Source organism: Oncorhynchus mykiss, chromosome 13 (genome assembly GCF_057628025.1).
Source record: "Oncorhynchus mykiss isolate SJ-2025 chromosome 13, ASM5762802v1, whole genome shotgun sequence".
In the NCBI taxonomy this organism is placed as follows: domain Eukaryota; kingdom Metazoa; phylum Chordata; class Actinopteri; order Salmoniformes; family Salmonidae; genus Oncorhynchus; species Oncorhynchus mykiss.
Window position 1 is genome coordinate 68,608,137 of NC_143034.1, and position 14,777 is coordinate 68,622,913.

Sequence of the window (14,777 nt, forward strand, 5' to 3'; positions counted from 1 at the left end):
TAGCCCCCACTCATAAAGTGTACCTGGTTAAAAACCTTTAAGTATGAGCTCACCTAGACTGTTGTCTGGTAACAGTTTACTGTAGCCCCCACTCATAAAGTGTACCTGGTTAAAAACCTTTAAGTATGAGCTCACCTAGACTGTTGTCTGGTAACAGTTTACTGTAGCCCCCACTCATAAAGTGTACCTGGTTAAAAACCTTTAAGTATGAGCTCACCTAGACTGATGTCTGGTAACAGTTTACTGTAGCCCCCACTCATAAAGTGTACCTGGTTAAAAACCTTTAAGTATGAGCTCACCTAGACTGTTGTCTGGTAACAGTTTACTGTAGCCCCCACTCATAAAGTGTACCTGGTTAAAAACCTTTAAGTATGAGCTCACCTAGACTGTTGTCTGGTAACAGTTTACTGTAGCCCCCACTCATAAAGTGTACCTGGTTAAAAACCTTTAAGTATGAGCTCACCTAGACTGTTGTCTGGTAACAGTTTACTGTAGCCCCCACTCATAAAGTGTACCTGGTTAAAAACCTTTAAGTATGAGCTCACCTAGACTGTTGTCTGGTAACAGTTTACTGTAGCCCCCACTCATAAAGTGTACCTGGTTAAAGTTGCGCAATGACATGTTCTGTGTGGTCCTCCCACTACGACTCGTCGGGAAATCGTACAGTTTATTAAGCTACAGATGAAATAAGTTATGATGAACTTGCAAGGTGATGAACTTGATGCTCCTTTCCAATACATATTGAGGGTGTTATTCTGGTGACATGATAGATAGATCGTTTTGAGGGGGATATTTTATAGTGCCAAGAGTGTTTACCAAGGGTACACGATGAGGAAGGAAACAGCTGTACAGCACAATGACCAGTCAATACCCAGAACTCTGTCTTGACTTCTGAATATTCACCCCTCATCATTATACAAGGCAAAAAAAACTTTATTGGCAACAACAGAAGGTGCATTACTGAGCAAATCGAAGACGTAACTGCTTCACCAACCTATGTTCAGAGATTAGCCTAGACAGTGCCTGCCAGAACTCTGTCTTGACCGTTTCTAAATATTCAGGTTTCATCATCATATGCCTACAAGGAAGAAAAAAAGACTTTATTGGCAACGGTAGGTACATTATTGAGCAAATCGAAGAGATAACTGCCAGACTGACCTCGGATTACAACAATGCTCACCATTCAACGTCCCTCTGCTGGGCTGGAATACAGTCCTAAACACATACTGAGGGGACAGGACAGATGCAACTTTCTGTCTTCTTGAATTACTGTGAAACCTTCATTGGCACTGTTGGCACAGTCCAAGGCATATTCAAAAAAACATTTGATATAGATAGCACCTAGATATTTTCAGGCAGTCTGCTTCTCATCACAGCTTTCCTTGGTGAGAGATATTAAGCAAATTAGAGGTCGACCGATTATGATTTTTCAACGCCGATACCGTTTATTGGAGGACCAAAAAAAAGCCGATACCGAATAAAATCGGCCAATTTTTATAGATAATATTTAGTAATAATGACAATTACAACAATACTGAATGAACACTTATTTTAACTTAAGATAATACATCAATAAAATCAATTCAGTCTCAAATAAATAATGAAAAAATGTGTTAAATTTGGTTTAAATAATGCAAAAACAAAGTGTTGGAGAAGAAAGTAAAAGTGCAATATATGTAAAAAAGCTAAAGTTTAAGTTCCTTGCTCAGAACATGAGAACATATGAAAGCTGGTGGTTCCTTTTAACATGAGTCTTTAATATTCCCAGTTAAGAAGTTTTAGGTTGTAGTTATTATAGGAATTATGACGTGTCGACTATTTCTCTCTATACCATTTGTATTTCATATACCTTTGACTATTGGATGTTCTTATAGGCACTATAGTATTGCCAGCCTAATCTCAGGAGTTGATAGGCATGAAGTCATAAACAGCGCTGTGCTTCAAGCATTGCGAAGAGCTGCTGGCAAATGCAGGAAAGTGCTGTTTGAATGAATGCTTACGAGCTTGCTGCTGCCTACCACCGCTCAGTCAGACTGCTCTATCAAATATCAAATCATAGACTTAATTATAATATAATAAGCACACAGAAATAAGAGCCTTTGGTCATTAATACGGTCAAATCCGGGAAATTATCATTTCAAAAACAAAACGATTATTCTTTCAGTGAAATACGGAATCGTTACATATTTTATCTAACGGGTGGCAATGCTAAATCTCAATATTGCTGTTACATTGCACAACCTTCAATGTTATGTTATAATAATGTAAAATTCTGGCAAATTAATTATGGTCTTTGTTAGGAAGAAATAGTCTTCACACAGTTCGCAACGAGCCAGGCGGCCCAAACTGCTGCATATACCCTGACTACGCTTGCACTGAAGGCAAGAGAAGTGACAATTTCCCTAGTTATTATTGCCTGCTAACATTAATTTATTTTAACTAAATATGCAGGTTTAAAAATATATAGTTGTGTATTGATTTTAAGAAAGGCATTGATTGTGCTTTTTTCGCGAATGCGCTTTTGTTATATCATCACCCGTTTGGCGAAGTAGGCTGTGATTCGATGATAAATTGCCGATTAATTAGGTCGACCTCTAATGCAAATGCCAAAATGGGTGTAACCTTCACCACCCTGCTGTTCTCACTAATCACTGGCTCACTAATCACTGGCTCACTAAGCAGACAAAGTGCTACACTCTCAGTGATCGTCACACCCTGGAAACACACTCAGCTGGGTCCACACGCTAATTCATCCCTCACACAAAAACAAATTGAGCTGGTGACTAAAATCAAGTCTCCAGACACCCTGTGTGTGTGTGTGTGTGTGTGTGTGTGTGTGTGTGTGTGAAGTGCCATGTTTCTCCCCGAGGCTGACGTAAAGGGAAATGGAACTATCTACAGGAGGAACTGTTAGTCATGGCGATCAATTCTCTGTGACAACCCTTTTTGGGATGAACCTCTCTCTGTCCATGCATTCAATCAATCACAGTCAAGGACATGCAATCATAAGAAGAGGCTATGGAACAGACATGCTAATGACGGTTGGAGCCGGATGTTCTAATCTATAGAATCTATAGTGGATCCTTAAGTATTATGTTGATAAGTGACACGGTAATGAGCACCGGACGCAGACATCAACGTGTTACAGTGTTGGGTTATGACACGTCATTATATGAAATCTGTGCCTCAGTGCTTTGATTTGCCCACAAGCATTATGATGCTACTTCTCAAACAGTCTACGATCCACCGTCTCCTCAACATCTATTTCCACATGTCTTTTTGACAGGACTCTACCTCCATAAATCAGGGGGAACTCTGTAACTGGATAAACAGCACATCATTAACCTATTGAATAACACAAACAGAGCTTGGAAAGGTGAGAAATGCACAGACCAACATCTATTCAATTCTCCTGGAAGCCTCTATTACTCTGTTAGACAGACTAACACTGTTCACTCTGAAACAGCAGGCGGGCATCTGACAAGGTGGCCTGACATTTAAATAAGTGTGCAGAGAAACATGCAGTATTTTAAACTTGAAGGTAGCCCCATGGCCCCCGGGTAGCCCCATGGCCCCCGGGACACTGTGAGAATGAAGGAAACCTTAGAACAAAAGGTTTAAATTCTGCTGCTGTTACCTTCAGTGGTCTCTCCTCTGCCTGAAGAGTGTGCACGCATGCAGGCAGGTGCAAGCACACACAAACACAAACAGACGCAGACAAACACACAGTCACACAGCCTCAGTGCAGATAGAACATCTGGAGGGTGAACAGTGCTGATTCATATTGCACAAGAAGAAACGTGCCGTTTATTCAGATTGAGTATTCCCAATTCAATTTGGAGACATTGATTGGTCATGTGGTTCTAAAGCAGAGTGGCTTTGGTGCTGTGAGCAGAGCAGATACCTGGATCAATGCCCGGTCACTGCACAGCCACCGCTCAACACACCCTGGGGGAAGAAACTCCAAATGAAAAGCTGGACAGAACAACATTAGGCTCTTTTTCTTTATGGCTGAACACAATCACAGATGGGTTTTACTGTAAAAACAAAACAGAATAACTACTGCTAGGTAAACTCCCCATGCAGGTAGATGTTTCCAGCCTTGAAAATAAGCCCTGTGTTCATAGGAAGTAAGCTAGTTGGACAACAAAGATAAGGCATAGACATTACTATAGCTGGTTGGTTGATATTCCAGCCTGTAACGGCCCTTACTGGACCAGCCTCATCAACAGAACTACTGTGCACCATTACATATAGGAATAGGACCACTGACAGTGGACTACAGTTTACTGTCAGAAAAGCTCTTGACTAAAGAATGTATAACATCCATGTAGACATTGGAATGATGCTGGAGATCGTGAATATGGTGTTAAAAAAATGGGCAAAGTGCCTTTCTAAAGGAATTTTAGCAATACCACTTGCTTAGGGATGGATCGACATTTACAGAACGGTTACCTGGAGGAAAATGGGGGAGGGTCATGTTTATCATTTTCAGTCAAGGGAAGGGTTTAGTATTATTTTATTTTTTAAATCTAGTCCAGGGGAGGGTCATGTTTATCATTTTCAGTCAAGGGAAGGGTTTAGTATTATTATTTTTAAATCTAGTCCAGGGGAGGGTCATGTTTATCATTTTCAGTCAAGGGAAGGGTTTAGTATTATTTTATTTTTTAATCTAGTCCAGGGGAGGGTCATGTAATTTGTAATTGATGAAATGTGAATATTTCTCAGTGTTTTAGAATAAATTGCTTATCAGGCGATATATCAATGTGTGCCTGATGCCGTCCCTCATCTCTGATTCGCCGCTGAGCTCGCAATATTATGTGCGCCTAAAGGCTATTTAGTGTGGTCTCAATCAAATTATCCATACCCTATAAAATACCCGGGACAGACGTGACTCTGATACATATAGCCAAGGAGACAAAAAGCACACTTTGCTTGGGAAGTCATCACTCGTTGGGTTAAACCACGGAAGAAGAGTAGCCAGCAGTTAAAGCTTACATTTTTCTGCGTCGGTAGGCCTACTCTGTCTGGGGTGGTGCTCAGGTTCCTGACCATGTCTCAGATTGAATTGTTTACAAAACAGGGACAGTTTCGTTGCAAACAAGACATGCTGATTTGGCATTGGAGAAATATGATAAGATGAACACCTAAGCCGCTCTCTCTGTCCATTCTTAGTCTGTAATTTCATTAATTTGTGTGGCTAATATGTCAAATGACATAGAATTGCATGGAATGTTTATGAAAGGCAATTTTTTTCTTGGACCTGCAAATACGATGATAGATTCATGCAACCTTTTTACTATAAAGGAGAGCTTTCCACAGTGTATTCATGGATGCGAAGGGAAGCCAGACTTCCAAATATTTCACCAATTAAACAACAAATATTATAAAATCATTTATCTTTCCGCTCTCTGGGCTTTCAGAATTTTCCATCAGTTCGCCAGTGGCTGAATCTCACCTGAGAAATCAGAGGGAAACAGCGCCCCTCTGTCTCAGTATGTGTAGCCCATGTATTTGATGCTGTCTGGAACAAAATAGTATGACATGTTGCCGCTGTAGCATTTGATTGATTAATGCCAGGATGCATTTGGCCTCCCTTGACAAAACAATTATATGGAAGAAGTTTGAACCACCAAGACTCTTCCTAAAGATGGCCGCCAGACAAAACAGAGCAGTCGGGGGAGAAGGGTCTTGGTCAGGGAGGTGACGAAGAACCAGATGGTCACTCTGACAGAGATCCAGAGTTTCTCTGTGGAGTTGGGAGAACCTTCCAGAAGGACAACCATCTCTGCAGCAGTCCACCAATTAGGCCTTTATGGTAGTGGCCAGACGGAAGCCACTCCTCAGTAAAAGGCACATGACAACCCGCTTGGAGTTTGCCAAAAGGCACCTAAAGGACTATCAGACCATGAGAAACAAGATTCTCTGGTCTAATGAAACCAAGCGACGCTCCCCATCCAACCTGTCAGAGCTTGAGTGGATCTGCAGAGAAGAATTTGAGAAATTTCCCAAACACAGGTGTACCAACCTTGTAGCGTCAAACCCAAGAAGACTTGAGGCTTTAATCGCTGCCAAAAGGTGCTTCAACAAAGTACTGAGTAAAAGTTCTGAATACTTATGCAAATGTATATTTCAGTTTATGTCTAAAAACCTGTTTTTGCTTTTCATTATGGGGTACTGTGTGTAAATTGATGAGGAAAAGCCTTATTCCATTTTAGAATAAGGTTGTAACAAAACAAAATGTGGAAAAAGTCAAGGTGTCTGAATACTTTCCGAATGCTCTGTATATGGCCACTGGCCTGAGATGATTGAAGTTCAATATGTAGCCTAGTAGGCTGACGTTAACCAGATAGCTAACCAGCTGGTTCATTGTTGCCCATGCAAGGAAGTTAGGCTACCTAGCTAAAATGTTTGCTAGCCTATGCAAACTAATAGCGTACAGAGCCATAGACCGTTTTGCCAACATGAAACGAGGACGGCATTAGCGTTCAAATAGTCTACAAGTAGGGCGAGTCCCCCCCCCAAAAAATGTACTTGCGAACGTACTCGCACAGAAATCAATATTTGCTTTGTGGACCTCACCTGACAGACGTTTCTCTCCGGTTTTGTGATGAAACAAACATATGTGTAGTTGAATTTATTCCGCCACTGTGACTGTTGTCTTTCTGTTGTCATGGCCTTATTGTATATCACGGTGGCGTATAAATGAATAGATGAGCATCACAACATAGGGTGAAATATGGATGTTTTACTGGCTTGGCTTCCTCAGTGATTTACCCATTTTACCTACCGTCTTTCCCCCCCTACTCTTGTCCACGGTGGTCTGCGAACCCACAACCTTCTGTCCTGCAGCCCTGTACACTAGAAAATAATATCTAAATTCCTGCGTTGCCATGTAATGGTTGCAAAACAAAGGACAGTTTCCAAAAGTGCATATCTAAGGCTCTGGTCTGTCCAAGAAGTGAGGGTAAACGGTAGACATGTTCTCTGCTATCCACATTGTTTTAATTATTATTAGTTGTATACGGGAAGGTAACTTGCTTTTTTATCAAGTGTTCAGGGATTTGTCAAGTGTTCAGGGAGGGTTTAGGTCAAATATATATTGCTGAATGGAGGACCATCCATTTTAATTTCAGAGAGGTCCGGTATTCTCCATGTAATCCTTATTATAAATAACATTCACTCCCTCACAGTTTAAAGTCAGTTCGTTTTGAAGGACACTGTGCATGATCAGTAGCTCTCCCACTGGCCATTCTCAGTCTCCTGTGGTTCTGATGTTCGTGCCTCTCCAATGTCATCTGGGGCTAGACTGAATAATGGCAGGGGGGCGATAGAAGGTTAGGGGGATAGAGGATCGAAGGATTGGCCCACCCGATTCTCGCTCCTTCCTCAGCCTGTTTTTGGTATTCATCACCATTAGCATTAATTAACATGTATTAGCTCTCGTTATGGTCGTTAGGCAGCGGAGCACCGCTGGGCATCTGCAGCCCGTCAGTGTGTCACCACAGCTGTAATCTTCAGTGACTGAATGAGGATGCCAAGGCAAGAGAGATGAGAGGAGGAGAAGACAGGAGAGGAGAGGGAGGGGTAGATGGGAGAGGAGAGGAAGAGAAGACAGGAGAGGAGAGGGAGGGGAAGATGGGAGAGGAGAGGAGGAGAAGACAGGAGAGGAGAGGGAGGGGTAGATGGGAGAGGAGAGGAGAGGAGGAGAAGACAGGAGAGGAGAGGGAGGGGAAGATGGGAGAGGGAGGGGATCTGAAAAGAGGATATGGAAAGAGAGGAGAGGAAGAGTGAAGAGAAAAGAAAAAGAGGAGAGGTGAGTAGAGAAGAAGGGAGAGGAGAGATGGAATGGCTTCTCTCTCGCTCTCATTTCCAGTGGTAGTGACAGTAATTGAGGGTGAGACACAGCTGCCTCTCCAGGAGAACCTGGCTTTATAGTCCTCATCTCTGGGCAGATGGCCAAACCATATTTCTCTCCTTGAAGTGAGTGGCAATAATAAGAACAACTCTCTCTTTATCTCCCTGTCCCCTCTTCTCTAAATCCCTTATTCTAAAGGACTCTCATCTCCCATGGCTGTTAAGAATGACCACCCCCTCAGTTGTATAGGAAGACAACTTTGTGGAAACAACACCAGGTTGTTTGGCACATCATTCTGGACACAGACATGTGATCCTGTGTTGCTCAGTTGATAAGAGTGTGGCACTAGCAACACCAGGGTTGTGGGTTTGATTCCTGGTGGGATCACATACGTATTCTAACATGTACGCAGTCTGTGGGTAAGTTTGTATAAACGCTTCTGCTAAATAACCTCTCCCTTTTTATATAGTGGGAAGAGAAATGCTTTAGATGAATAATATACGCAGGATGTAAACGACTTGCAGATGTCATTGATAACATACCCATAGCACTGAAAGCATTGGAAGTCTTGCTCTAACAAATGAGGCAATCCTACCCTTCAACATCAACACAACAAAACAACTGTTAAAATGGGTGAAGCATGAGCCTGCTGTAATCACACCATATGTGGATCTCTCTCTCTCCTCTCACACTCTCTACCCTCCCCCCTTCATCCTCTCACTCTCTTGCTTCCCAACTCTCTGCACTTCTCTTACTTTCATCTCTATTCCACTCCATTCCTTTCTTCACTTTCAGGGCTCAGCCTATGGTTCTGCTCTGACACAAGTTCACACATCGTAGAAATGATAGAACATTTCTTCCCATGTTCCATTCTAAACACCCTTTCACAACGCTTGGAGAAAAGGTTGGTATGGAGTCATAAAAATAAGGAATTTTGACATTATGGCATTGGCATTATGAACCAAATTGCCTTCCCATGTTCCATTCTAAACACCCTTTCACAACGCTTGGAGAAAAGGTTGGTATGGAGTCATAAAAATAAGGAATTTTGGCATTATGGCATTGGCATTATGAACCAAATTGCCTTCCCATGTTCCATTCTAAACACCCTTTCACAACGCTTGGAGAAAAGGTTGGTATGGAGTCATAAAAATAAGGAATTTTGGCATTATGGCATTGGCATTATGAACCAACTTGCCTTCCCATGTAAGTTATCAAGAAAGCCCTTTGAAGAAAAGTCCTTTAATGAAGCTATAGCAAGTGATGGCACAAACAGAGGCATGGGACACTACAGAAATACAAGCAGCACACTAGCCTATAAAACCCATCTTATAGTAGTCCTTTTGACCAGTAAGATCCCACTGGTATGAACTATACAATCCTTCATATCGAATTCACACTGGGGTTGCAAAATGACTCTTTCCCAAAATGTCCAGGCTTCCCAGGAGTCCTGGTTGAAACATTCCTGGAATCAGGCGAGGATAATCCTCCTACCTGGAATTCTGTAAAACCTGGGAATTGTGGGAAAAATACCGACATTTTAGAACCCTACTTCATACACCAGAAAAACGGGACTTGGATTGCAATGCAATAAATCACATAACTCATAGATAATGAATGTCTTCTTTGTGAGTGGTTGGGTAATTCTTATCTATGCCATTCTTCATCCTGTTATCTGGGACCAGTGTTCCTGCTGTTGCTGCCAGGAGGAAGCCAAACCATTCTTCATCCAGAGCTAACAGACATATCTTGGCTACAGCCATCCCATCCTGCTCATTGTGTTCAGTTTCATCTAAGTTGAATACATTAGATGAAAACAGGCCTGAAATCCAACCTTGAGGGACTTACATGTAAATAGAGTTTTCAAGCAAATCTTCCGTTGGCATGAATGCATGATTAACATGTAATTTCTTTAGAGTCAAAGACGTTGGAAGGGAGAGGGGTGCTAAGCTGGCATATGGAATTGTTTTAGGATGGTTATAATATGGACTATTTCACAATTTGATTTTTCAATTTTAGGACACCTTTACGTATTTCTATAATGACAAATATTAAGCAATTATTTGAAAATTATAGATTTTGGCCTTTACTACGCATTGAATAACACATTTATGAACGGCAAAAAGGTTTGAAGTGTATGTCCTATATTTACGAGATATAACAAATCTCAGGAAATATTTCATTTTATAGATTTTTTTACACATATTTAACCCCCTTTTTTGGGGTAGGCACAAATCTACCTTCATACTTCCATTGTTTAAGAAAAACCTGGTACCGGTTACCTTCAGACGAGTCCCGTGACAATTGTGGGGTCCCATTAGTTTGTAGCCCAAATGGTTGAGGGCCAAACAGAAGTTGGCAAACAGAAGTTTGGCACGCCCAATTTTTCAGTTTTTGATTTGTTAAAAAAGTTTGAAATATCCAATAAATGTCGTTCCACTTCATGATTGTGTCCCACTTGTTGTTGATTCTTCACAAAAAAATACAGTTTTATATCTTTATGTTTGAAGCCTGAAATGTGGCAAAAGGTCGCAAAGTTCAAGGGGGCCGAATACTTTCGCAAGGCACTGTAATGATATATCATTACACTGTTATGGCTTTGTTACAAAATGACACTTGAGAGACAGACATATTTTCTCCATTATCAAACAGACCTCCAAGTCACTTAGAAAGCTTCTAACACAATAATTAGCCAAATAGGTTCCATGAAAGCACTCTTATGTCAGCTTATTACAGGCTATTTTCAGGGCTTATTAGAACCAAAAAAAGAGGGGGGAAGAGAAAAGAAGATAAATGGAGAGTCCTACCTTGATGTTGTCAAAAGATGTTCTGTTGGTCACGTCATACAGCAGCAGGAGAGCTGAGAGAGAGACGGGAGCGAGGAAGATAGAGAGAGAGAAGAAGTGGGAGAGAGCATAAGTAAATGTTAGTGAAGTAGCAGGCCTGGCAGAACCCATTGACAACGAAGAGTTCATTTGAAACTAATTACTGGCTAACGTTCCAATTTGTCCTTTAGGCTTAGCCTCTTGGACCTGTGGCTTCCCAATTAGTTCACGGTTGACTGAGTTCCTTTATTCATTTTTATTGAGGAGGGCACATAACACAGTAAATTCTCCTTCTTGCTCTCTGCGGGCCTGATTAAGACAGGCCTGCCCTACACAGCCAGTGAGCCTGCCCAGGCTCAGAGAGGACAAGGCCTAGAATTGTGTAAACATTCCTTTTCAGATATATAATTTATGACAAGCAATTCTTACATAATACATATTTCAAAAGACCTAACAAACATATCACATGCTCCTGTTTATATGATAGATGATCCACAGACAGTGTGATAGATCGCTACCCATTAAACTGATCCAGACAGTGTGATCATTAGTTACCAGACAGTGTGATATTAAACTGATTCAGACAACACCTGGAGGTAGGAGGAGAGTTGAGAAGGTAAGAGATGGAGGTAGAGTTGAGAAGGTAAGAGATGGAGGTAGAGTTGAGAAGGTAAGAGATGGAGGTAGAGTTGAGAAGAGAGAGATGGAGGTAGAGTTGAGAATAGAGAGATGGAGAGAGATGGAGGTAGAGTTGAGAAGAGAGAGATGGAGAGAGATGGAGGTAGAGTTGAGAAGAGAGAGATGGAGAGGGATGGAGGTAGAGTTGAGAAGAGAGAGAAGGAGAGAGATGGAGGTAGTGTTGAGAAGAGAGAGATGGGGAGAGATTGAGGTAGAGTTGAGAAGAGAGAGATGGAGGTAGAGTTGAGAAGAGAGAGATGGAGAGAGATGGAGGTAGAGTTGAGAAGAGAGAGATGGAGGTAGAGATGAGAATCAGAAGGATCAGGTTACAGTGGGTCCGCTCTACAGCGTTGTTGTTATACTCATGAAGGACAGTATAACAACATAACAGTATCTCTGAATGTATACATTTCCCAGTTGTCAGGGTCACATCCAAATGTGGGGTTACGTATATGATTAAATATTAAACTATTTGTGAGAAGATGTAATGTGAAGTCAGCCTTCTAAATGAGAGAATTGTTTTTCATATGAAGTCTTAACCAAGTCAGTTGGCCACGCCCAAGTGAGCGCAGACATTACATCGGACATTACATCATTCCCAGAAGTGTATAAAACCCACTTCCGACAAAATGTACATTATACCAACGAGACCAACAGTGTGAGCTGAGAGGGACGTAATGGCTAGAACTCTGAAACTTTCAACAGAGAACCAGAACATCTCTACAAAACTAAAGACTACACAGGAACATTCAGTCTGCAGCTGTTTAAGTACTTTAGTCTGGTAAACATGACCAAGAACTACCGGGTGGTACTCTGAAAGATCCATTCTGGAAAACATTAAATATTTATAGTAATTTAATTTGAAGTTGTCGAGGCGGGACGCTAGAAGTTTTAAGAGTTGATTCAGAAAACGGTAACTTGTAAAATAAACTTTTTCCGTGGTGCCCCAAGATTGTGAATGAGTTCATTGTTGTGGGATTAATTCAATTATCATAATAATTAAACATTGTTAATAGATTTGATAAAACAAATCAACATCACATTAATGATAGTCAAGACAAGACAATAGAGATACTGAGAGATGGAGGTAGGCGCGCGCACAAACACAGACTCTCTCTTGTCACAGAATACATCCATAACTATGTCCCTAAAATAATACACCCCTCCTACTCTTCATGCCACTCCTCCCTCTCTAAGTTGTAAATCACCAAACTCCACCACACTCTACACTGGTCACCATGCGGAACACACCAGCCTAGCCTATACCCAGTCTAGCCACAGCTCTCCTTCCTACAGGAACATCCACAGATAACAGCACATTTAATTTATTATGCTCCTCTGTGGCTGAGTGTGCTGCCACTCCGAGAGAAGAAGGTCTTTTTCCCAAATGTCTCTTTCTCCCTCCCTCTCCGATTTAAGAGGCTTTATTGACATGGGAAACATATGTTTACATTGCCAAAGCAAGTGAAATAGATAATATACAAAAGTGAAATAAACACACAAAAATAAACAGCAAACATTACACAAAAGTTCCAAAAGAATAACGACATTTCAGATGTAATATTATTTCTATATACAGTGTTGTAACGATGTGCAAAGAGTTCAACTATAAAAGTGAAAATCAATAAATATGGGTTGTATTTACAATGGTGTTTGTTCTTCACTGGTTGCCCTTTTCTTGTGACAACAGCTCACAGATCTTGCTGCTGTGATATTTCACCCAAAACATATGGGAGGATATTAAATTACTCTCTCTGAGCAATGACTGTAGATTTCTGTAGGATGGTAAACAATTAGGGAAAGATGATGAAAGATTAGAGTACTGAGAAAACAGAGGAGGGGAGTGTTTGTTCTCCCTCTAGCTTTATCTCAGATCTGTTTGTGCTGTCTTGCCATTTCCTGAGGTCATTGTTTGGGAGGAGCTGGCAAGACAACACAAACAGATCTGGGACCAGGCTATTCACCATCTAAAAACCAGGATGATTAATTTAGCCACTTCCACATAAATCCCTGTCTAAGTAGAGCGAGTGTAGGCTAGGCTATAGTAGTGCCTCTCCACTGGACTATTTGTTTCTAGTTGATGTCCTGTCTCTCTTATCTGTCTGATTGCCAGACAGGGTTCTCTTCAAAGGAAGAGAACGGAGAACGGAGGGAGAAGAGGAGAGAGATAATATACATAGAGAGAGGAGGAGATTATATATATATATTTTTTTCTAGCTACATGAAAATAGAATGTCACTGCGACAACCATTGAGATATACTCTGAAAAAGTGAAGTGGTACAGTAGAACTCTTTGCTGTTGCTGAGAATTTCAGTGAGGTCTGCCGAGCTGTGGGAGGCAGTGACTGGCTGCCAGGGGTTTGACTGTCTTTGCTTTACTAAAGCTATAGAAATCACTGAAGCAGTCCCTCGACTAATGTCTGCGCCTCGTTGACTTCAAAAGGAACTGGATGTGGCGCAAATGGCACCATCTTCCCTATGTAGTGCACTACTTTTGACCATAGCCCTACGGGACCTGGTCAAAAGTAGTGCACTACATAGAGAATAGGGTGCTACTTGGGCTGCAAGCACTGACTTCCTATCTCGCAGGGTAGCTGAGGAGTTGTTTGGGTTACAGAAACGTCCCAGGGAAGCATATCAAAAGCAAAAGCTTTGGGGTTATAACCACATTCAGTTGATGTGGAGGAAGTGTTTATGTGGCAGGGTGTAGAGGCTAAAACATACACCCATCATACCTGATCAAATGGCTGAGTGGAGAGCTGGAGCACACATTTCAGTCACTTACTGTAGCAGGAGCTCTTATCCAGAGCAACTTACAGTATTGAGTGTATACGTTTTTGTATTTGTCCCCCGTGGGTATCAAACCCACAACCCAGCGTTACAAGTTCCGTGCTCTACCAACTGAGCTACACGGGAGCCACACACGCACACCCGCATGATAATGACGATAGTGGTGATCATGATAATGATGAGGAAGAAGACAAATATGATGATGAATATTGTGATGATGATGATGACCATGAATAATGATGATGATAAGGACATGAAGATGGAGACACTGCTGTTGATGATAACAACGATGAGGTCCATATCTAAATGTAACCTTTTAAATGATGAATATAATACCTTGTTCTAATAAAGCCTCTAGAGAGGACAGGTCAGCGTGCTCTCTGTTTCCCTGCTGAACAGGCCGGTCCAGCCCGGTACTGCTTTAGTGGAGATTGATGTCAATCTGGCTAGCCAGAGGAGAGGTGTTTCTCTTCTTAAAACCATTCCAATACCACCTGGAGTGGTATTGGCCGGTAGCTAGCTAGCTACAACAAAATAGAATGTCACTGCGACAACCGTTGATAGACGTAGCTGGTAAATCCGCTCTGGCTAGCTACTCCGATTTCAGACCACGGGTAAGATAGTCT

At 41.6% G+C, this 14,777-nt stretch overlaps 1 protein-coding gene across 1 annotated transcript in view; it reads right to left on the reverse strand.

Moving 5' to 3' along the window:
* Window positions 1-14,777, reverse strand: part of LOC110538818 (ras-related protein Rab-26) — a 109,458-nt gene that overhangs the window by 45,561 nt on the left and 49,120 nt on the right. The window contains exon 5 of the mRNA XM_036939137.2: window positions 10,666-10,718. Coding sequence (XP_036795032.1) covers window positions 10,666-10,718 — 53 coding nt within the window. The remainder of the gene's footprint in view (window positions 1-10,665; window positions 10,719-14,777) is intronic.